This window comes from Hippopotamus amphibius, chromosome 3, assembly GCF_030028045.1.
Source record: "Hippopotamus amphibius kiboko isolate mHipAmp2 chromosome 3, mHipAmp2.hap2, whole genome shotgun sequence".
Taxonomy (NCBI): Eukaryota; Metazoa; Chordata; class Mammalia; order Artiodactyla; family Hippopotamidae; genus Hippopotamus; species Hippopotamus amphibius.
Genome location: NC_080188.1, coordinates 83,042,724 through 83,067,437, shown reverse-complemented (window position 1 = coordinate 83,067,437; position 24,714 = coordinate 83,042,724). Strand labels below are relative to the sequence as shown.

General features: G+C 42.2%; 1 protein-coding gene across 1 annotated transcript in view; it reads left to right on the top strand.

Annotated features, from left to right (window-relative positions):
- Positions 1-23,834, top strand: part of TMEM154 (transmembrane protein 154) — a 46,179-nt gene extending 22,345 nt beyond the window's left edge. The window contains exons 4-7 of the mRNA XM_057726795.1: positions 6,310-6,337; positions 7,425-7,510; positions 9,366-9,426; positions 19,230-23,834. Of these exons, the coding sequence (XP_057582778.1) occupies positions 6,310-6,337; positions 7,425-7,510; positions 9,366-9,426; positions 19,230-19,245 (191 nt within the window). The 3' untranslated portion in view covers positions 19,246-23,834. The remainder of the gene's footprint in view (positions 1-6,309; positions 6,338-7,424; positions 7,511-9,365; positions 9,427-19,229) is intronic.
- The last annotated feature ends 880 nt before the right edge of the window (positions 23,835-24,714 follow it).

Below are 24,714 nucleotides of genomic sequence, written 5' to 3'. Positions count from 1 at the left end.
GAGTTGGGAGGAGGTGGGAAAAGAGACGGAGAGGTTTTTAAGTGAAGCAACTATATAAAATAATAAGTGATGAGTGCTGAATGCCTTGTTTCAATGAAGTTTTCCAGAGTTTAGAAATGCCATATTCCTTTCTATTTAAAAAAAAAAGAGACTGCTTTCAGCCTAAATTGAAACTTAAAATACACAGCTGCCATCTCTGTATCTAATCTAGATGAGGGCCCTGTGTAATTTTGGCCAATAGGTCAATGTCACATTTCCTGACCATTGGAGGAAAACAGTCAGGCTGGTGAAGCAGTGAGTCAGATTGGGGGCAGGATGGGAAGGCTGGAGTCCTTGGGGTCACTGCCACAAGAAAAGGATTCTTCCATCTGTGTTTTGTCACAGTTACTATTTTCTCCCTCATGCCACGTCCCCATTTGATCTTGAAAAGGCCTGGGTGAAGCATGGTCCTTACTCCTATTAAAGTTATGCTAACTTTTAGAATGAAATTCCTGATTGGCAAAAGATGACTGTCATCAATGGCAAACCGATCTGATAGAACATTCCCGGAGTCAGAGATACACGCAGAGAGGATTCACTTCCAATGCTATCAAATACTAGGTTTGGGGATAGTTCTGTGTCCAAAGCAGACTTGGGTTCTTTTGGCATCTGCTGGTAAAAATGACTCCAATTAGATTTTGAAGTTGAAGCCTTTAGGCATTCCAAAAATCACTCGAGGGTGATAAGATACATATTTATATGTGCATGCAAAACTCACTCCATGTCCTTCACATCCACTAACAGGCACCTCTGGCTTTGAGATCATGCCCTTGGCCTGTGGGCCCCCTTACCATCTTTCTTTCTACCAGGAGAGGCTTTAAGCGCTCTTGAAGCTGTAAATGGTCATTTTCCATTATGCCAGCAGGCAGGGCAAATGTGAACTGGGAAGGAAGCACCTGAAGTATGTATCTTTCATGGCAGGGGCTGATGTAATAGATTTCAAGAAAGTAGGAAATATGCATGTTTCTCCACTGCTTGCAATTTCAGGGTGACCTAATAACAGTGATCACATGGGAGCTCCTGTGAAAGCTAGAGAAAAAGAAAAAGCAAACAGAGCTGCTGGGAGCCGTTTCTGTTTGTTTGTTTGTTTGTTTGTTTGTTTTAAGTAGGGAAAGTAAGGATTTCCTGTCCAAACCCTAGCCTATAGCTGGTCTTATCTAACGGAGTCATGGGGTCAAGGGGAGATTGGGGTTGACGAGTCAAATGGGCTCTAAATCCAGAAAGGGACTTTTCACTGAACTTTATTTAGAGAATCTCACAATTCAAAAGTCATTCACAGGTGAGAACTGACCACAGACACGGTCCAGGCGGTATTTGCTGTTCCCTTTCCTGATGCCTCCATGCCTGGTCGATGCTATGTCTTCTCTCTGGAATTTCCTTCTCGGTTTCTTGGCAAACTGCCACCCCCTTCTTCAATGCCCAGTTCTAAAGTTTTTTATGAAGAGTTGAGTAGTCGCACCCCAGGCAAAATGAGTCACCATAGTCTCTTGACTGTGTTCACACTTACTGTGCACAGTATTTACACTGGCATAGTTGGTGACTTGCCTTTTTTGGTCTTTCTTTCCTACTAGGTTATGTTCTCTTTAAGGTCCAAGAGAACCAAGAACTGGTCTTATTTCTCTTGTTGAGTACTGTGGCGAGGACAGACTTTGGAACACTCTGCCTAGGTGGCTTTTGCCGTTCCTAGCTCTGTGACCTCTCGTGCAGTTTCCTCACCTGTCAAATGGGCAAACTCGGCACCTACCTCAGAGAGTTGTTGCGTTACTGAAGCAGATTCATCTCTTTAAAGCACTTAGTAAAAACAGTACCCAGCATATTGTAACTGTTAGCTAATTATTATTATTCCTTTTATCTAACAGAATAACTAGCCCAACATATATCATTAGCTGCTCAATAAATGTGTGTTGCAGGAATGAGTTGATGAAAGAATGTGAGAACGTTTTTTAGAGAACACATGTTCTCAGAGGTAAAAGTAAGTTGGCATATTATTCCCGATACAAATTAGCATATTGTTTTTACTTTAAATACGCCTCACTTTCAGAACACACAAATGGAAAACTTAGAATTTCAAAGTAATCGCTTATCACCAAAGTTTTTGGTAAGGAGAGCTTTATTTGAGTATCTTCTTTTACTCGCCACTCCTTGAGTATAGATTCAGATGGTTAACTGATGAATCTCTCTTCAGACAGACTGACAGCTAAAAAGTTCACAACCACTGCCCACCGAAGTCTACCCATTCACATTTATTATAACACAAATCAATAAAAGGAGAATATTTACAGTAATGGAATTTGATTGAAGTATATTTTTTATTTATTTTTCCGGGAAACATGAAACTGTCATACTGGGTCAGACCAGCATGTTGCTTGGAAACTTCCCAAAGGAATGCCTGTGGGAGGGCATGGCTGATGTGCCCTCCTTAGGAACAGACACGTTGTTTCTTTCCTCACATGAACAGAGCCTGGTATATTCTTCCACACCAAGAGATGTTTTTTGGGTTTTTGTTTGTTTATGTTAAAGCCTTTTATTGGACTATAATTGCTTTACACTGTTGTGCCAGTTTCTGCTGTACAACAAAGTGAATCAGCTGTATTTATACATACATCCCCATATCCCCTCCCTCCTGCAGCTGCCTCCCATCCTCCCTGTCCTGGCCCTCTAAGGCATCACCCATCATTGAGTTGATCTCCCTGTGTTATGCAGCAGCTTCCCACTAGCTATCTATTTTACATTTGGTAGTGTATATATGTCAGTGCTATTCTCTCACTTCGTCCAGCTTCCCCTTTGCCCCCCACCCTGTGTCCTCAAGTCAATTCTCTACATCTGCATCTTTATTCTTGCCCTGTCACTGGGTTCATCAGTACCATTTTTTAAGAGGTGTTTTTAAATTTGACAACTGGGGAGCACTTGGCCAACATCTGTAGAAAGAACACTTCACCTGCTTGGAAATTACCTTTTTTCTTTGGGCCTGTCCGTTCTGTGTCCAGGAAAAAGGAGGGCTGAGTAGTGACTTGATGGGCTATTGTCCTTCTCCTTAGACTTGCAGGCATTAGATTTGCAGTTGTTATCATTTAACATTTATTAGGTGTCTTGAGGTGCTGCATCTCTGGGAAAGAGCTGCAGGGGAAACAGCTGGCAGTAAAGTATCCCTTTAAATAGGCTGTGGCTACAGGACACCTGGCTCAGCTCAGTCTCCAGAAAGACACTTGCTCACTCACTATTCAGCACAGAAACCAGACAAGCAAGCTGGTCTCCTGCTGGGCCCCCGCCGAGAGCCCCCACCCTGCAATCCTACCTTCAAGTGCACGGGGGAGAGGAGCCGGGGGGGGGCCTCGTGGGGCTAAGTGGGCGTCATGGGGGAACTGAAGGAGGCGGAGGACAGGAAATGGCAGGGCTGCAGGAGGGAAAATGGAATCAAATGCAGGTGAGGGGCTGTGTGGGAGCTGCATCTGCCTCCCGGGTGCAGAGGGAGTAGGTGGCTATTAATAAAGAGATAGAAGCCGGGTGGAGTGGAGCGGGCAGGGCCTGATTGCTGAGGATGGGTAATTGGTCTCCCTCCTGGTTTAATGCTCGGCTCCTGGGCGCTCTCCCAGATGTTTTCCCATTGCCATGGCAGCTGGGGCAGGGGTAATGGCCGTGGAGCAGGGGACGCGAGGCCACAGGAGGCTTTTTGCTCCGTTTGAATACTGATTACAGGAGCTTCGCGTTTGGTGCATCTGGAGCACTTTTGTGATGGGATTTTAAACTTTTCCATCATCTGCTCGCAGGGCTGGCTTTGGCTCACCGCAAAGCCTGCGGGCACCCAGATTAGAAAGATAAATCCACACCCTCGGCAGTGGGGCTGTGGGGCCATTTGTTCCGTGAGAAATTAGTAAGGGGTTATTAAGCAGGGAAAGAGAGGGAGGGAGGAGGAGGGAGTGACAAAACAGGGACATTTTTATGGGTTACCTGTAAGGGAGGTTCGGTTGTCTAGGGGCTTTATCGTAAAATCTCTTAAGGAAACAGCCTGTACATTTTACAACAGTATTTTTGTTTTTTTGTTTTGTTTTGTTTTGTTTTGTTTTGTTTTGGCACACGGGCTTAGTTGCTCCGTGGCATGTGGGATCTTCCTGGAGCAGGGACTGAACCCGTGTCCCCTGCATTGGCAGGCGGATTCTTAACCACTGCGCCACCTAGGAAGCCCCAGCCTGTACATTTTAGATGAAAGATGCACGTATATAAAACAAGATGAACATACTCCCCTTCCCCAATCGAAGTGTCTGAGGAGTCAGGCATCTGCAGGAAGCTTCAGATTCCTACCAAGAGGCAGGAGGACACAGCCTTGAAGGAAAGCTGTGATGGCATGAAACTGACATCTGTGCCCAGCTTTCCTGGGTTAGCGGGGCCATAAAAGCTGGCCAACCCACAGGAAATAACAGCGGCTCTCAGCTGCCAGGAGCTCAGGTGTTCCAGGTGCCCACTGGTTGTGTTCCCTCGCTGGGGACCTACACTTCTGCCTGCCAGACAAAGGAGGCCTCTGATGGCTAAGCATCAAGACCCTTTGACTATTCAGTGGACCTCTACAAAGTGGTTTGCTTCTCAGTGGTTTCCACATCATAAAAGGTGTAGTAGGGCTGTGCTATCCACTCGCTGGCCATCACTGCCTCGGTTCTCTGGGTGCATTGGTTCCCCTGCCAAACCAAACAGAGCTTGAGCTGGGGCGCTGGGCTCTAATTCTTGCCACGTGTTCATCTGGAGCTTGGTCAGCATGCGAGCCATTTTGCAAACTGTTACCTGACTCATCTCAACTAACAGCAACAAAAAGCAGGCCTGTTGGAAGTTTCGCTATCACGAGAACGCTAAATCCAAAACATTGGGCAGGCGTGTAACCCCAGGACGGGGCGATCCAGATTAAGACCTATTCGTTTATTTAATAAATATTTAAGGGTGTTTGTCAGGGACTGTGCAAGCCGGATGGGGTGGGGGTGGGGGTGGGGGCTGCCACGATGGACAAGGCAGACGGGATCCCTGCCCTTCGGGAGCTATGGTCCAGTGGGAGAGACCGACAAAAAAAAGAGTTAAACAGAGAAACTGATCAATGACATGTTGTGGCCGACTGCTGTGAAGGAGCAAGCAAGGAGTGGAGCTGGGAAACGGAAGGGAAGATGGGCTCGACTTCAGACAGAGGAGGTGGCGGAGGCCTCTCTGAGGAAACAGTGTAAGCTGGTAGAACTGGGCAAAGGGCTCCTGTGCAGGAGGCCAGCCCCTGAAAGAGTGAAGGAAGCCAGAGGTTGCAGCAAAGGAAGGATTTATTGCAGGGCACTGAGCAAGGCGGTGGGAGACAAGCCTCAGATCCACTGCAACTTGGTCGTTGAGTTAGGGGTGTTTTAAAGGAGAAGAACAAAGGGGCTGCAATTCATCACTGTCTTGTGACATTTCTGTGACTTTTTTAAATCGTGACTTTGGGAGTCAGGATGTCTCTGGTTTATGATTCTCTGGCCAGGTGGTCTATGACTGGGGGTCTGTGAGCACATCTTGCCCTGGAGAAACAACCTGAGTTTGGGCATTAATGATGTGGTCTACACAGCAGTTTTAGTGACATGAACGATGTTATCAATAACAGCAGCTTTAGTCATCTGACTCTGGTGGATTAGTGCTCAGTTAGCACAGGATTGAGGTCAGAGGGAACAAGAAGGGGGGAAGGATTGGATAGAGAGATGAATCATAAACATGGTAGGGGACCTTCTGCTTTAGGGGGACTTGGTTTCACTGAGACCAGAAGGGTGTGAGGGATCCACCCCACAAAGAGCAGGGGTGAGGGGAGTTCCAAGGGGAGCCCAGGATGGATACCCCACATCCTACTCTGGGACAAAGGGACAGTGTCACAGCGTCCGGTTTGGTGTGTTGCAAAGAGATGAGGCAGCAGTGGTTTGAACTAGGACATCTCAGGGCCCCGGAACAAGCCCTCTTTTTGACTCCTCCTGTCTCCCTCTTACCACTGTTTTCCTCTTGCTGTGGATAAAAACAGTCAAGAGCGGTGGGCATCCGCTGTGAAGTGAGCACTCTCAGAGGACCACCAGATCTAAAAGAACAGGTTTCTCGTGGACAGGGACCTGATTTCAATGTGGCAATCTCCCCTTGATTGACGTAGAGGTTAATTACTGCTCCTTTCAAAACACAGTCTACTTGAAGTCATTTCCTCTTTGTAGAGGAGATTTCAGCTGTTGTGGAAATAAAAAGTTGTTACACACCCTGAAGGCTAACATGACTTTTATATTTACTCTCTTTTAGATGAACTGGGAAGTGAAAACGTGAAAGTGTAAGTTCCCCACTGTGTCCAATCCAGCTTGGGTGGACCAGGATGTCGGGGGAAGAGCAGATTAGAGAGCCAGCTTTTCAAGAGCTTTGGGTTTGACACCCCTTGCAGGGACCTCTGGCTTCCCCAGCCCCAGGAGGAAGTGCCTGAGTCCCCACACCTCACCCCAGGGGGGCAGCTGAGAGAGAGAGAACTTTTTTCTAACCGATACCAATTCCAAATGCATCATTGGTTAAGTATGCTGACCCTGGTGTATTTCAAGGACACCGGTTCGTTTATTCTGATTAAAAATTTTACCACCGTGGAAGAGACGTGAGCTGGTAGTAAGGGAGGGGAGCCCTGGTTTGTATGTTGAGAAGCAGAGGAGTGGGGACGAGGAGAGGAATGGAGGTGGCGGGAGGGGGGAGGGGAGCGAGAGAGAGGATTCCACCCGGAGGAGTGGCCGGGGCGATGTCATCACCACCTCTGCCCCCACCCCGCCTTGGTTATTTGGACACTAGGCTGACTTCCTCTGCACAGCGTGGCACCTACGCAGAGGGTCAGAGCAGGGTGGTCCCCCTCCCCCAACCTCACCTACGTTAACCCGGACTTCCTCCTTGAACTGAGCCCTGGCCAGGAAGGGCAGTGGATTTCTGAGCACAAGGGCTCCATTTCTTCAAGGCAGGAGAGCCTGGGAATGGAAGGGTGAGGTGATCAAAGTAGCCTGTTGACCGTGGCCTCCTAACCTGGAGCACTGATCAAAAGCCCCCAAAGAAAAGGGAAGTGAAATTGAGCAAGGCTAAAATGCTGCTACGTGTGGCAGCTCCCGCGAGGAGCAGAGTCTCCGGGGCTGCTTTTCAGCCCATCGTCAGTGGTGGATGAAGGTTTATTTTTGTTTTCGCCTTTTTTCCTATTAGAGTTTGGTCCTCTTGAATAGGGCAAACCCCCAGACTACCCTGGAGTGTAAGACACTGAGTCAAGTTCATCCTCCTCACCATCAACCGTCAACATCCCAGGCTTTCCTCAAATGAAATTTAGCGTATTATACACGTTGGTTTTATTTATTCATGTATTTATTTTTTCCAACAAGCTCTTTACTTTCTCTCTCTAGCCCTATTTTTGAGGAAGACACACCCTCTGTGATGGAAATAGAAATGGAAGAGCTTGATAAGTGGATGAACAGCATGCATAGAAATGGTACGTGGTATGGAAAAAACTAAGGTTGTGTTTTCTGTGCTCTCTGGTGAGAGAAGGCTGCCCCTGCTTTGTAACTATGCCATGAGTCCTGGAGGGGGCCTGTGAGCCCACATTGCATGTGGCACAAGCAGGGAATAAGGGCGGGGGAGGGTCAGACCAGCCTTAAATGCGCAGTTTAATTATTGCATCAATTGTTGCCACTTGTTTGTATTTTTTGCACAAGTTTTTCAAATGGTCTTTTTTCCCCGTCTTGAAAATGGTCTTATTTTCGAGCAAGGACATCTCTTGAAACCAAACTATCTGGAAGAAGTTACCTTCTGGCATTACCTGCTATATTATAGAATTTAGAGATCTGTGATTTTAATTTGTATATAAATATAAAACCTTATCAAATATGGTTTACATAGATCTGCGCTAATAGGCACTAGCCATATATATCTAACTTAGAATTTAAAAAATTAAATACAATTTTAAATTTTGTTCCTTAGTCATTCCAGCCACATTTTGGGGGCTCAATAGCCCCCTGTGGCTAACAGTTTTTATATCAGACAGTGCAAATCTAGAACACTCCCTTCACTGCAGAAAGTTTTATTGGACAGCAAGAATAGAGATAGTCATGTAAATATCCAATTATAACTTAATTTCCAGTTGATATCTGACAGAAATTGTAGTATATGTTCCCTACTTTTCATTAAATCAATATTTGGTTCATAAATATATTAAAAATGATGACAGCTGTTTTTTCTATTTTTAATTCCTTTAAAAAAATCCATAAATTATTTTAATGCTCATGTTAAATTAATACAGTCCACTGTTTATATTATCGTACCGCTTGTATTTTTAACATTTATCTTCATAAAAAAGTACCCTGGGCTCTGTCAGATTCAACAGTCAACAATGGACTTCTCAAATCCAGATACTTGTTTTCAGAATTTTTGTACCAGAGACTCATCAAGATAGGCTTTCCAAAAGATTAGAACCGCTTAAATAACTTACACAATTTTGAACAGTTTTTCCAAGTCCGATATTGAGGGAAGAATGGCTCTGTAAAGCATTTGAGGATGGGGTGGGTCCTTGAGGTAATCCTTAAAGTAGTTTCCTTTTGTGATTTTTAGTTTATAGAAATAATATACATAGACAGTAGAATTTGGGAAATGCAAAAAAAAAAGTAGAATGAAGAAAAAAATTTCCACCCCCCAGAGACAATCGCTCTTAATATTTTGGTGCATTTCCTTTAGTGGCTGTGATATTTCTAATACAAAATCATGATCCTGTTACACTCACTAAAACCAGAAATCTGGAAAAAGACATTTCCATTTGACAACTAAAGCAGAGGGTTGTTTTGACACATAGGTGAAAGATCCAGTGCATTTTTCTCCCCCTTAGACAGCAGTCGTGTCATAGGAGAGAATTCTGATGACTTTAAGAAGGTCGGCTGTTCCCCTCTTTACCTGCTTCTTTCGCATCGTGCCTCCCGACTGAAATCATTCTGCAGACACATCAGGACCTCGGGTGAAGCCGTTTTATTCCAGCGTCTACCCTGAACCGTGTAGATTCTAGCCTTTGGAGCCCCAGTGGGGTTCTTCAGGGACTGAATCACCAAGCAGTGATGAATTGTGCCCTTTCCAATGGGGCCAGAGGCACGTTGAAGCCTTGTATCTGTGCTATTAGAGCTTTTTCCATTTCAAGAGCCTTGCCATCATTAATCTTGTAACCTCTGAAACTCCCCAGTGAGGGCATTTCTGCACAAGTAACTGTACAGATCAGAGAAATGTGGTGCTCAACTGCATGAGTTTTGTGGATAAAAAATAGAATTTCAGTGACTAACAATGAGCTTGCTTTTGTTCTGTCCTAGCTGACTATGAATGTTTACCTACTTTAGAGGAAGAAAAGGAACCAAACCAAAACAACCCAAGGTACTTCTAATTTCTACCACAGCTTATATATGATTGGGAGGGGGAGATTGGAGACCACAGCCGAGGACTTTTGCTCACCTTCTCTGTGCCTATAAATTTTATGTGACAGTTTTCAAGGGTGTATCTTGGTGGTGTGTGGCGAAATGCAAGTGTGAGTTACGGAAAATAGAAAGGTACAAAGTAAATATCCTAGTGACGCTTTCTCTTTAGAAATAAATTAGTCGTGACATTTTCTTGCCCTCCGAAAGAGACAGCGTTGGATCAGCTTCTGTTTTAGTCCTAAAGCTTCCTGATTATACTGTAAGTTTGTTTACCTTGGATGAACGGATGCTTGGTAAGGAAAACAGATGGAGGTGACAATCTCAAAGGAATAACTGTAAACAAGAGTGAGTGAAATGAACATAAAACAAAGAAAACCGAAGAAGACCCCACCTGAATTGGATTGTTACATGAGAGAACTTCCATGAGAATTTTAAAAACCCATATTCCATTGTACCACTAGGTGGCTCTGCTTGATAGAAAATTTTCGTGCGCCGGGGCACGTGCGTCCTTCAGCACTCCACAGCCTTGTTTAAATTATATTATCATTTGTGAGGATGGAAATTACTGTGTCTGGGTGATTTTGATCAGAGAATCCTTTGCTCAGGACCTGGGATGTGCTCGCAGGAAATAGGATCGATGATTCAGCAAGTCAGGGACTTGCTCCACCGAGCACCACTGGGATTTGGGGGGCACAGAATTATTGATGGAGTGACTCTGAGATGACCAGCAAGCAGGGAACTTGACTGAGCCTGTAACTGAGGTATTACACTTCTGTGGGAATAAACAGCATAGACTTTCAAAGCAGGATAAATACCACCCCCGTCTCTCCCTCCAAGTTAACCTTAAGTGTGTCCAGAGTGCAGTCACTTGTCATAAGCAGTTCCTGAAGGCAGAGCATTGCAGGGAAGGACTGATTATTAGAAAGTGATTGGCTCAGTCAGATGCTTCGTCCCGTAAACCTTACCTAAGAAGTCACATCACCACAGTCTTACTGAGGCAAACCTCCGCTCTGATGCGGAATCCACATCTTACTGTAGATGTCAGTCATTGTTACCTCTGCAGGTACTTGCATGTTAAAACTCATCACTGTTTCAGAGAAGAGCCTATCCTATTTAAAGGAGATGTCAGACATTAACAAGCAGATGAAAGAAAAGCATGCTAGTGGGAGTATCACAAAGGACATTACAAAAGAATATTTTCCTTGCATTTTTACCTAAAAATGAACATCTAGTTCCAGTTTAGGGCTCAGATCACCTCCAAAACCTTATAAATATCTTATTACTGTATCTCTGATGGGCACCTTCCAAAGATGTGAAATGTCATTGGTTTTTATATACCTGCCTCTTGTTCTTTGAAATTATTGGCAACGTAGAAGCAGCTTAATGATAGAGAATTGTATGGTGGTAAAAGCTTCTTAGAACTCATGTTTTTGAAATACTGAGAGGTTGGTCTCTGAAATAAGCTCTACCACATTTCTGCTTGTAAAGCAAAAAGGCTTAACCTATTTGGAGAGCTCTTTTATGCTAAATTATTGTTTTCAAATGGAATGTCTACATTCCTGTCTTGGTCCAGCGCTATCTGGTTTTAACTCACAGGACAACTGTCCGGCCGTCACCTCATTCCCTCTTGATGAAGTCAAGACCAGGGTTATAGAACCAAGAGAAGCGAGTCCCCGGTCTTTGGTGCTGGAGACATTGTCTGATTACTTCGAAGGGTATCATGATATTGCAAAGCAAATTTAATTTTTATTCACTAAAATCTCAGAAAAGTACAAAGCACTTAGAACAAATCCTGGTACAAAATTAACTCTCAATAAGTATTAGTTATTTTTAATTATTGTTTTTCTTAAATTGTTAAAACGTTAAAATGGATATACATAAACTCATTGCCTTTTGGGTTAAGGAGACTGTGTCCTAAGGGCCAGGCACATCTAGTACGTGGGACATTATTTTTGCCCCTGGTTTCCCTGGGGACTTCTTTTTGGAGCTCGCCAACCCTGAGAAATGATGAATTTGTTTGATCCCCTAGAATGATCCGGAGACTCTTGGTTCCCCTTCCATTAGCAGCATAGGTTTCATTAATGCTGGTGATTTCAGAATCGCCCTCTTAGCAGCCTGGAGTTTTTGAAAGGGTACGTAGTTGGATTATCTTATAGTTTGGATAATCTTTCTTTTCTGTCATGATTATATTTCTGTCATGTTACATTTCTTTCTCTTATTGTCCTAATTAAATTATAGTTGATGAAACATTTACTTTGAATATCGAATCTAGGACAAAAAGAAGGTTTTTTTTTTCTCTCTGAAAGCTTGTGAATCATTAGAGGTACAGGTGGCGAGTGCATTGGTCACTGGACTTAGAATCAGAAGACTGGTTTTAAGACCAGACTTGGATGATCATTTGTTCTTTGTACTAAGATAAGTCCCTTGAACTCTGTAAGCTTCAGTTTCCTCATCTTGTAAAATGGATATAATGCCACCTGTCCTAGTTTCGTAGGATCCCAAGAGAGGAAAAAACCACTTTGTAAGTTTTAAAGCACCATGCAAATGAAACAAATTCTTTTATGCTCTGACAATAATTCTCCCCGCCCTCTCCAGCTGGCTTTTTTTTAAAGATTTTCTGTTTTAGAGCAGTTTTAGGTTCACAGCAGAATTGAGCGGAAGGTACAGAGAAGTCCCAAGCATTCTCGGCCCCAACATGCACAGCCCTCCCCACTGCTGACCTCCCCCACCAGGGCGGGACCTTCGTTAGCATCGGTTAACCTATTCTGACACATCATTACATCCAAAGTTGCCCACTGGTTTTGACCTCTGTGAATCATCCTTCCTCTGCCATCTAAGCAGTATACGGGTGACTCTGATGCTTCAGAAGGTATAAAACAGTCACTGCAAACTGAACTTAGTGGAAAACACACTTCCCCATCCTGCTTGGATTAGCAGGAAGATGGGGAACTAAGACTTCTGGAATCCATTTACTTCTTGATGCGGAAAAGACACCATGACATAAAGCCTCTGTTATCCATAAAGTCCACTCTGATCCTGGGAAAAAGGAGTTGATCTGGTCACCATCCTACACTTAATGCACTACGTTGTGTGCAGACTTCAACCCTTCAACCTTCTCTTCTTCAGGTCCATAATCTCAGGTCTTTGTGAACTTTTCCCCACGTATCCCACTAGCCAGCGGTTTTCCATTGCTTTGCCTTGTCCTCACTGAGTGGACATTTTCCTTGAGCTGTGGAATCTAAAATTTAGCACAGGATTTTAATAAGGGCCAGAGATGTACAAAGTAGCACGGGAAGTGGAAAGTATGGTTTTCATGTTTTCAAAACATCAGTGGGAAAAGACAGCAAAGGAGTGGTGGAGGAAGGGGAATTCTATATCCTTATCTCCCACGTGAGCATTTCCTCCTATAGTTCATACGTGTTATGTGCCAGGCGACGTATGAGGTAATGGGAACACTGTCAGTGGAATAGCGTCCAAGGTGTGGGCAGGGCAGAGCAGAGGCCTGCCCTAGAGTTGGAGAGAATTTCATCACTGACATTGTTCAGCCTTGTCAGCGCATGTGGATAACAAACAAACAGATCTGATGAGATGCTTTATCGTTCCAGTTGTCTTGAAAGAATTCACTCCCTCCTTGTCTACCGCCATCCTAACAATACCTTTTCGAATGCCGCTTGACAGTGGCAAAAACAAAATAGAATTCCTTTCATCCTGGTGTTACAGTCTGGGCAGTTTCTTCCTTCTTCCCGAGGCCTTTATAACTAGACAATTTCCTGAAAGCTTAGTGTTTCTGTCTCTGCAAGCTTAGGTGAATAACCACGGAAAAGGAATTGCAAATATTAGCCAAGCGCCCGTCTTCTTTCCCTTTATGCCTGTTGGCCACAGTGATGATTTTACGTTGAGTAACAGCATTGGGAAAGATTAGGAGAAAATTAGATTTCATCCAAGTCGATTTATAATTTTGAAAGTATAGTAATAATAACAGTAATAAGACATTTATTCTAGATGCCAGAAGCCTAGCTACTATTACCTAGGAAATTAACCAAGTTAGAGAGGGTGAGTAACAATATACCTGTTCTGGTTTTGTAATAATTCCGTTGTTCATTTTATGATTCACATCTGAGCTCAGTAATATAAAAACGTATCACTTCAGTACTTCTCAGGAAAATTCAGGTTAGCTTATATAAAAATGTATCACTTCAGTACTTCTCAGGAAAATTCAGGTTAGCTTAATAGAGAATTTTTTGAATTTCTCCCTGTTTCTTCTCTTCTCTTTGTCTTTTTGTTGGAGGAAATGCAGTCGTCGATGTAGTTTTTCAAATATATTTATTGAGTGCCTGATATGTGGCTGGCATCGTCCACATCATGCCAAGACAACCAGCTAAAAATGAAACAATCTGTCTGAGTAAACCTGGAACTCAGAGAGGTTAAGTGATTTGTCCAAGTTCACACAGCTAGTTTATGGTGAAGCTCAATCTAGAGAAGCGTTTCTTTTAAAATTCATTTTCATTTTCTTTGACTAATTAGTTAAAAGAGATATTCCATAAATGAAAAGACAAATTAGCAACTTTTATAAAAGAACCCTTAGCGGCAAGAAAGCCATCCACCATGAGGCTGATCTAATGAAAGTCTTTGTTGCCTGATGCAGTGCAGATATTGACAATACTGAACCAGAAACTGCAAGAAAATAGCAGTTTTGTGTGAACAGTTTTGGCCTCTCCACTCCAGTAAATCTCTGCAGCCACTTCCAATTACTCTAGGTTTCTTTCCTCTTTTTCTCTCTAGTCCCTCAAGTCATTTAAAAATCAACAAGTATTAAATATTAAGTATATTAAGTGCCAGCTAATTTCCCTCAAATCTGAGCTAAGTATCGTGAGGGATACAAAGTAACAGTTTACAATGCAGCAAGGTGCTAACCTCAAATGAGATGCTTAACATGCGGGGTGGGGTGTGTATGTGTGCGTGTGTGTGTGTGCATGTGTGTGTGTGTGTGTGTGTGTGTGTGTGTGTGTGTGGTGGGTGAGAGGAGAAGTACTAAATTTCAATAAACCACAGCCTTGCTTGAATACTAGCCCAGACTGTGTCTACACCGTGGGCATGATCTATGTTTTTTGGACCAATTTTAGGCCTGGCTCTGATGTCAGCCAGATGCGTGTCTCTATAATTCCACCTAGGGCCAGGCCTCTTACGAGAATGAGAAGGGCCGTTCTGTTGGTGAAGAGGAAGAGAGCGTGATCTAACTGTTCCGTGACTTAGTGCTAAACTGAACTCTGCACTCCCCGCAAACCAACTTAGAGGGCATCATAGCGCGGGAAAGGCTCAGCCTAGGTCAACTGCATCTTGGGAGCCAGGCCACATTAGCTGCCGTCAGAAGGAGGGATTGTTACAAGATAAACTGGTCAGAAGGACAAAGATGGCTTATCTGATCTTGACTGCAACCAAGGGGCAGTTATGAAACGAAGTGTTGCCGTTGTACCTCTTCATGTAACTGGTAGCGTTCCAATTAAATGCTTTCTTAAAAAGCATGATGCTTTTTAATCAATTCAGTTGGTTTTTACAGTTTGGAGGCTTGTTACTATACAGCTTTTTGGAAAGCTGCCCTGCATTCTTAAAATATCTGTATAACACTCTGAGAAAAATCACTCACTCTTGCCGCAGTCACAGATAAGTGACTAAAACCGTTCGAATTAACATCAAAGCAAGCAACAGAGGTTTGAAGCAGGATCACTGATTTTATTTGTTGCAATTCGGTGGCAGTGTGCCAAGATATTTTTAACAGGGAACTCCAGGATTTGCCAGAGCTGGAAACATCCAGGCTGATTCGATCATTTCGCAGAGATGGTAAATAGCCAGAAAGACAGCAGGGAACACACGTAACTAAAGAAAGGAATGCGCGTGAGAGGGAATAATGCCTACAGGCTCGGGCGTGCGTGGGGGGCCACGTCCCAGGTTGCTAACAGGCCTGTTGGCCGTCACACCACTGGTGAAAATTGCGTGCGAGAGTTGTGACACTAGGAATGGTCTGATGTCCACAGTTGAAGCAACTTGTACCCACACTGGGACCGTCTCTCTTGTGGTGGGCCTGGCACACTGTCGGTGCCCAGATCTATGAGCACGTAAGCTTCGCGTGTAAATATCACGCGTGGGCTCCTGTGCACTTGGATGCTTTAAATGAACGGGTTCTGGTTGGCGGACAGTGTCACACGCTAAGCCTTCCTAATGCTTGTAGAATGCTCTAAACAAACCACATTTAAGTACATTCTCAGAAATTGAAAGTTTGTTTTGGAAGATGGTTTCTTAAAGGCTTTGGATGATTGAAGCCTTGTTCAAGCTTGTGTTTAACTGAACATTTGCTGGTATAAAATCTAGCAAAGTCCACATGCACGTTCCTGTGTCTGGAGGTCAGGCCTGTGGCATAGAGCTTTACCTACATTTTCTCATTGATTTTTTTCCAACAGCCCTCTAAGGTACATGGTATTATTAAATATGTTTTGCATATGAGATGAAAACAGAAAATTTGGGCTAGCAAAGGTTAACTTGCTTAAGGTCCCCAGCAAGGAACTGGCTGAGCTCTGATTCAAGCACTGGTCACCTGACCCTGTGCTGAAAAAGCCACCATGAGCACATGCCAACATTGGCCTAACCGTAGAAGCAGCCCAGGAAGAGAAATACCCAGGCATAAACTTCATCAAAAAATGGATGGATAATATAAAAAGAAATTGTTCAGATTTTTATGGAGGCACATCAAAGATGCAAACAAACGGGGAGAGACACACTGTGTTTCTGAATGAAAGACTCAACAGTGTGAAAATTATCCTTTTAAAGCCAACATAGTCTTTTAAAGATCCCAGTGAGCATTTCATGTGGAAGAATAACTGTGCACAAATAGTCCTGGTGATTCTAACAGAAGGAAAAAGAGCAGTTGTGTGTGGGGAGGTGGATTTGCAGGAAACACGCTCCAATAATTAAAACTGTATACACCCAGAACCAAATAAGTGGTAGTGGCATAGAACAGAATATTCAAAAACAGCCTCAAGTATATGTAAACATTTAATATATTATAAAAGTCGCAATTCATAGCAAGTGGATTATTCAATAAATAGTCTTAAAACAATGAACTTTTGGAGGGAAAATTTAGAACTCGGCCTCACGCTTTAGATTAAAATAGACTTCAGATAAGATTAAATGTGAAAAAGAAAGAAAAAATCCAGAAAAATTATACATAAATATTATTATAACTGTAAGGTGAGGTCTCGTTGAAAAGCATGACACACAGTCAGAAACCATATCAGAAAAGGATAGACTTAACTACGTTAAAAACTCAAATTTTCTGTATCTCAAAAAACACAATGCAAAGTTAGGAGGAAAATGACAGATTGGGGGAAAGTATGCGCAATGTGTATGATGAACAAAGAATTATTACTCTTAACATATAAATCAACAAAAAGATAATTGTCCCATATGAGCAAAGAATATTAATAAGCACTTTAGCAAAAGAACAAGTTAAAATTACCAGCAGCACTTTGGAAAAAAACTTTGGTCTTCCTGGTAACAAAATGAAGTAACCCGAGAAGAGGTTAAGGTAAATATTATATTATTTTCGCCAACTGAATTTACAAAAACTGAAAAGAATAATATCTAGTATTAGAGAGGATGAAAGGAAAGCACCGAGAGAAGGTAAATTTCTAGGGAAGGGGGGTAATTCGACCATGGGCTGGTCAAGCTTTAAACTTGCATACATTTTAACCTACCAATTCCTCTTCTAGCTATTTATGCAGAGGTAATGAGTGGAAACATGCAAAGATGTAGCAATTTTCATAATAAATAAAACTTGAACATTGGAAGTAGCGTAAATTTTTAACAATAAGGATATGCCTAAAAAAATGTTTTTGTATACTGAGACAATGGTGTGCTGTGTAGCCACTAAAAAGATACGGTATGCTTATTAGTCAGGAAAGAGGTCTATACATGAATGAGAGTGAGAAAAGCAGATTACAGCACAATATGCATAAAATAATTCCATTTTGTGTTCAAAAAGAATATATGTCATTATCACGGAAGAAAGATTGGAAGAATAAATACCAAAATGTTAACCGTAGTGAGGTTGTTAGTAGTTTGATTTGGCTTATTTGTATTTTCTATTTTTTCAACAGTGAATATGGATTGGTTTTATAATAATTAACTTTAAAAATCACTTCTGTTATAATTGCTGGACACAGAGCAGCGTTGTGGACGTTGCTGTACAGCCTTGTACGTTAGTCTGCTTAGAGTAGCTGAAATGTCAAGGTAGGGCCACCAAAGGAAAACATACGATTCAGGGACTTACGCTCCAGAGAGATGAACTCCCAGATCTTAGAAATATTCTCTTGCTACCACCCAATGTCCAAGAAATGAAGCCTTTTTGCCCAGTTTAAGAGCTGTTCAGGGTGACTTACGAAACGGGTTGTTGACGTCTGTTCTTCAGATAAAGAATGTCTTCATTTTCAATTGGGTTTTCATTAAATAAGTTTTGCTACGGAAGTTGTCCTTTTGTCCACGTCTGCCTTCCCCCTTCTTTCCCATTGGTCGGCCCTCCTGGTCACAGCTTCTTCCTGCTGTCTTCACAACACAGACACATACACACACACACACACACACACACACACACACACAGTGTCTCCCCTTCCCTTTGGTAGATAGATCTATCATCTATCTATCATCTATCATCATCTATCTATCTATCATCTATCTATCATCTATCATAATCTATCATCTATCTATCATCTATCATCTATCATCTAGCTATATCTATCTATCATCATCTATCATCTATCTATCTATCTATCTATCTATCTATCTATCTATCTATCATCTATCTATCACTCTGTCTCTCTATCATCTATCAAGTTGTTTCAGAGACCTTTTGGAAACACCTGGTATGTTGCTGAGCAGGTGAGCACTGAAGTAGGAGTCAGAAGAACACAGTCTGTTGCAGATTCTACATGCTCTAAGCTCAGGAGACACCAGGTCCCATTGATGAGCATTATTCAGGCACTTCCTTGCAGACACAGGTCACTTCGAATAGAGACATGCTAGAATTTGGGTGAAGGGACACAAAATTAAAAAAAAGAAGTGGGTGGAGGCGGGGGAGGTCAACGAGTCTGCTTTGCAGGAGACGTGGGTAGAGATGTGGTCTGACTGGGAAAGATCTGCAAAGCCAGATATGTGGCAGAGGGAGCCAAGTGAGAAACAAAAACAGAAATTAGCCCGACAGCATGGTTATGTCCACACACCATGTCCATGATTTACATCTACTCACACCCCAAGATGCCTGATGATTGAATTCTAAATGACACTGAGAAGGCATTCCAGATCCTCTGTGGATGTGAACAAAATGGGCTTTTGAAAACATGCCAGGACCACAAACTCTTGAGAGAAAATAACACATGGAAATTTTTTTTAAAGGGGAAAAGAAAAGCAGCTTGGCATCTATTCATAGAGGATGGGATTAGATTTAATTAAAGGGGGAACCCTGGCTCCATCTGGTTCTCTCTGTGTCAGCCCTGGGGAGGAATATTACAACAAGAGCTAGGGATTATTTCTTGGCTTCCCTAGATTTCCTCCTCAGGGTTCAGATACAAAATCCAAACCAACCTTTGTTTCGGAAATTGTAACCTGGACCCCATTGGCTCCCTGACTGTTTATGGTCTCCTGAGTCACCTCCATAGCCGAATGACCAGCTCTCAGTAGCTTCTTGGGAATACACCATTGTTCTGTTTTTTGCAGTGACAATGAATCCTGAAACTGAATGGTGCTAACGTTTTCCGAGAGCAGCAGCCCCGGAGGGAGCCTGCTGGGCCTGCCAGCAGAGGATGAAGAGGGTCCGAATTTAATTAGTTTCACATCAACGTAAACACAAGAACCTTTTGCTGTTTCTTCCAACGCCCACTCTTCCGACGCCCGATGCATCGCCTGTACTTGGAAGAATGCTCGATTGAGACGTGCTAGGCAAGGACCTGGCTGCCATCCATCGCTGAGGGTGGAGGAACCCTAAGATGCAGTCAGCGCTCATCAGTGGGTGTTCCCTCCGCTCAGCCAACCCCTAGCTGACGTACCATCACCCCGGCCACGCTCTCAAGTCCTTGTCACCTTTCTGCGTCATTCCTCAGGGTACAAATCAGGAAGCTGTCCTATCTATGGTTTCCTTCTGGGTCACCTTATGACCTAGTTAGCTTTGGATAATTTCCTCTGATTAGTCAAGTTCTCTGATAGGTCAGTTATATTCAGTGGGAACTTTGCACAAGGTGAGTTATGTCATGGAAAAGACAGCAAGCAAAGCAAGTGTTTCAGTGTGCACACCGTCCCAAGGGGTGGGTAAGCTCGTTTCCACCTGCTATGAGGCACAGTATGAGAGCCCGCAGTCCTGAAGGGATGCTTTCTGGTGACGTGGACCCTGAGTTGACCAGGTGATGGAGGAGTGGAATTTTCAACGAAAGAGCAGCTGTTTTCCTTCTCGGCTAAAATCAGCAGCTTGTTCCCCTTTCCCCAGAGCCATCCCTGTCCTGAGCGCACCTCCCTCACGTGTGATGTGTGGATAGATGCGTGCAGTTGGGTCTTCTCCGTCACCTTCTGTGTCTCTGTGATCTTTAAGTTTGTTTGGAATAAACAGAACAGCAGCGGGCTCTATCTGTGCCCGAGGCAGGTACCCCTCCTTTGCACTCAGGATCTTTCCTGCCAGCTGGGACAGGGCTGGTGTCCTCAACTCAGCTCCCAGGAGGCCACCACTGGTCCATCAGAGATGACATTCTACGTGATATTTGTTGACATCCTCCTGCTAGAAGCAGCGGCAGAAAATGCAGAAGGGCCTGTTTATCACTCCCACTCACGTAAAATCAATCTCCATCTAATCCTTAATTTTCCAATTCTGACCTTTAAAGCAATCTAGCAAATTAGGAGTCCTCAGCTCTTCCATGGCACCTGGTGTTTTATTCCGGGAAAGAAACAAAGAATGAACACTGTACTTTACTCCCCACATATACACTGAGGGGGGTTGAGGTTCACCAAACATTTGCTGCTGAATTTGGGGTCTTGTGTTTGAAAGGCTGCCTTAATGCATAATGAAAACGGTCCTCCTTTTTTGCAGAATCCCTTTAAGCAGCACTTGCCTTCTGCACTACACCCACAATTTTAAAGGCAGAGTTCCAAGCCAGGGAGGTCTTTCCACCCCAGTGAAATATAGAACTATCTGGCTGTGTTTAACCACTGCTCTTACGTCATCCTGGGACTGCAAAGAGCTTCGGCAAAAGACAGTCTTGATGGTACAGAACCGCAACAGATCTGTCTGTTGTATTCTCTTCAGCACATCCTAATATGGTGTTTTTGTTTTCATTGCTGTTTTGCATATTCATATTCAACTTGTGATTCACAGTGACTCTCATGGAATATTTATTCCAAAATTGCCACTTTCCAAATCATCATTTCTGCCTGTCTTGTTACTTTGTTTCTCATCAACATTTTGACTCTCCAAAGAGTCTCTTCTTTCTCTAGGTGTCTAAGATTTTTGCTGAACACTTAGGCCTGTAAATGTCAACCGAGCCTATCAAATAATGGACTTTAGCAGTTCAGAGAAGGATAGGGGGTCTTAGAATCTTACTTTGATGAAGCAATATTTTATCATATGGTTAAAAATAGTCTCATTCAGTATTTGAAATGACTTCAAATTCCAGAAGAAGCAAGCTTCAGCAATATGTCATTGAGTTTATATGTGGAAGATGGACTAACCTCTGTAATTGCACAATGTGCAAAGCACTTTAAAAAAAGATAGTTTATTCTGGCCAGATATATGACATTCGTGTGGGTCACAAGAGCCCAAGTTCAATTCTAGTGCTCTGTATCTTTTTATTACTATCCAGTCAAGAGGCATCATACACTATGATCATTCCAAGAATTGTTTTTAAACCCAAACTTAGTTTTCATGTTTCAGATTACTGTTAGTAAAAGTCTTAATAATGTGTCTTAATTGGGTAGCCAATCAGAGCAAAATCTGACTTTGGAATATTTTCAAGATGTATAAATTTTATCGCATCTTTGTACATATTAAGCAAGCTAAGTTAACATTGCCTCATTGAACTTCTCAGGAAACTTGTTATAATAAATATGGGAAAATCTCCATCTTAACTCAGTGATGTGACTCCTCTCTCTGGGAAGGTCATTGTTGTCCAAACACGGAGCACATAGCAGGGGTTAACCTTGACGTCCAGGGGGTGACACATGCTTCCAATCACCCTTGTCGTCTAAGAATGTAAAGGGGCGCTTTCAGAAAACGCTTTCGTCTGCTCTTTTATTTTGGTTGTTTAAACTGTCAGTTTTCACCGTCTCTGGAAGAAGGCCCTTATGTTGAGTAAACATAAAGCGTACACATTAGTTTCAGCTTCTGTCAGAATTAGTACAAATTCTGAATAGAGTGATAAGATGTAGCTTCCCACTGGGAAGACACGGCTGAAATTCTCACTGCAAGGAAAACAGTGACACGTTCTACGGAATTAAATTTACACATGCTGCTTTTTCACACTCAGGATGAATTCTGGGGTTTCCATTTAATATCTACAATAGGCGGTACAGCGTACCTTCATTCATAGATTACATTTCTTCGCTCTTACGATAACCAGAAGATCACCGTATATCAGTGTGGCATGGAAGTAGTCAAATTGGTTATTGATAATTGCGTAACCCAAACGCCCAATTGCCTGAATTATTTATTTTTTTGAACAGCTTTTTCACATTGCTTTGATACTCTCTTGTTTGGTACTCAAATTTTATTTTCCTCTTAGTCCTTTTGTAGATATCTGGTGGGGTTTGTTTTGTTTTTTTGCCCTATTATCTCTTATAAATAACATGTTACATTCATGAGATAGCAGTCCATACAATTATATGAAATAAAACTTTTTTTTATCATCTCTGTAGATGCTCTAAGCCCTTTTTGAAATGATACTTTAAGAAGTTAAATTCTTAAACCAAAGTGCTTACAGTAACATGAAAACTTCAATCTCATTGCTGTACAAGATTAGAAATATATATTGAACGACTTGAGACAATCACAGGTGAGTGGGGTCCCTTGCCAATTGGTCTCCAGGTGCAGAAGGCCCAGTTAATCATCCTCCTTAGTTCCCATCACATTCTCATCAGTGGCCTTTGGTAGGTTATAAATAATTGGACTTTCTACAAAAAGCCTATTTTTCACATTTTTCACTTCTTTTGTCTGCATGGAAAGGACTAAATTAATGATCTCTAGGTACTACAAACAGTAGGTGACATCTTTTCCAGTGTAAAGATCAGTTGAGAGTAACCACTGTATTACTCTGACTTAGGTGAAACCCCTGCTGTTATAAATAACATAAGGAACATGTAAAAACTGCGTGTTTAATAAATGTCAGCTTTCAGGAAGAGCCGGAATTACAGTGATTCAACAAGTTAAATAACAACCTCTTAGCTCAGTACTAATTTAGTATTGTGTATCTTGCTTTTAAAGTTAAAAGTGAGATTAATGCTAAAAAACAATTCTGCATGAGATGCTCTCATTTTACAAGCAATGTAAAGTATTTCCTCAGGAGGTCAGCAAGATCATCTGACGTCCTATTTATCACTTGGCTTTTGTCCCAGCAATACATAAATTCTACCTCGTAAGCCTCATACAAGAAATGGTCCCATTGCTACTGATTGGAAGTGATTTGCAAGACTATCAAAGGTTTACGATTGATTGAAGGTTTCAGGTTCTTTTCTCCTACTTTGCATGCTGAGAATGATGTATATAATAATATTTTTTCTTTATGACTTACAGCTTCATAAATGTCAGGTATACTTGTATAAATACATAAATGTATAGATTATTCCATTCTCAGCTGCATGGTTTTTGGTAAAAATAAATAAGTACATACATATTTATATGCCAAGTTGCTCATTCAGCGATGATAGACGGAAAGCATTTCTAAATTTAATTGAAAGAGCGCTACAAGGTAGGAGAAAAGAATATCTTCATTAATTTCTATGTAATTAATGTGTACCAATATTTAGAATACATGGTTGTTTGAAAGTAAGATATCTGTTCACTAAAATGTTGATGACTAGAAGTAGAGAGGTGAATCATGCATCTTTCTAAAGGAAAATCTTTTTAACTTGCATGACTATTAAAAAGTATGGCTTCATAGCTCATTTCACAGCCATACTCTTTGGAGCCATACACCTCTTTAAAAGAAATGCAGCAATATCAATTCAGAAAGTTCTCATAGCATTGAAACTGCTTTATACAAAATCGTCGATACGAAAAATTAATTAGATTATCTGCAAATCTAAAAGGTATTATTACCCATTCTTGTCTTTTTCTTCCTTACAAAGTATTTTTAAATTGAGGAATAAAACTTTAATTGTCTCTGGGAATGTAATTTTTAGAAATACTTTTAGTCAAAATGGAAAAATCTTAGAGATAAAACCTCTTTCTCCTGATTACTCATTTTCCTTCATGCCTTTAATTTTAATCTCCTTTTCCACAGCTTGACGTTGTAACAGTTACAGCAAGGCCGACGGACAGGTTCCTAACACGTAGATAACATGAAGGCCTCCTTGAATGGGGATGCATTCTTGCAGGTCACAAACACTCGTCAGTACATCGACAAACGATGAACAGAAAGAGTCCTCCTCGTGGTCCCAACTAAAGGAAACCTGGTTAGGGACTTCCCTAGTGGGCCAGTGGCTAAGACTCTGCTCTCCCAATGCAGGGGGCCTGAGTTCCACCCCTGATCAGGGAACTAGATCCCACATGCCGCAAATAAGAGTTTGCATGCTGCAACTAAAGATCCCACATGCGGCAACAAAGATCCTGCATGCCGCAACTTAAGACCTGGCACAGCCAAATTAAAAAATAAATAAATATTTTTTTAAAAGTACCAACTGTTTTAATAAATAAATAAATAAATAAAGTAAACCTGGATGGCATCTCTAGGCCCCTAAAGTCTGCTGCAGTGTGGATTTCCTTCTTATTTTAACCAGAATCACTGAGCAACTGAAGTGTGGGACAGATCAGCCTGGAGATGACTTGGCCCCAAAAAGCACACAGTTTCAAAGTTAGGGAAGTGATGCTTACAGAGAACAATAATCTCGACTAGCATTTATTATGTATATCAGATAGAGATTAAGTTCAGCCTCTAATAAGATTGTTTTTGACAAGATGGTTTTTCTCTCACACATGAAGCAGTACAGAGTTAAGCTGGTGTGGTAC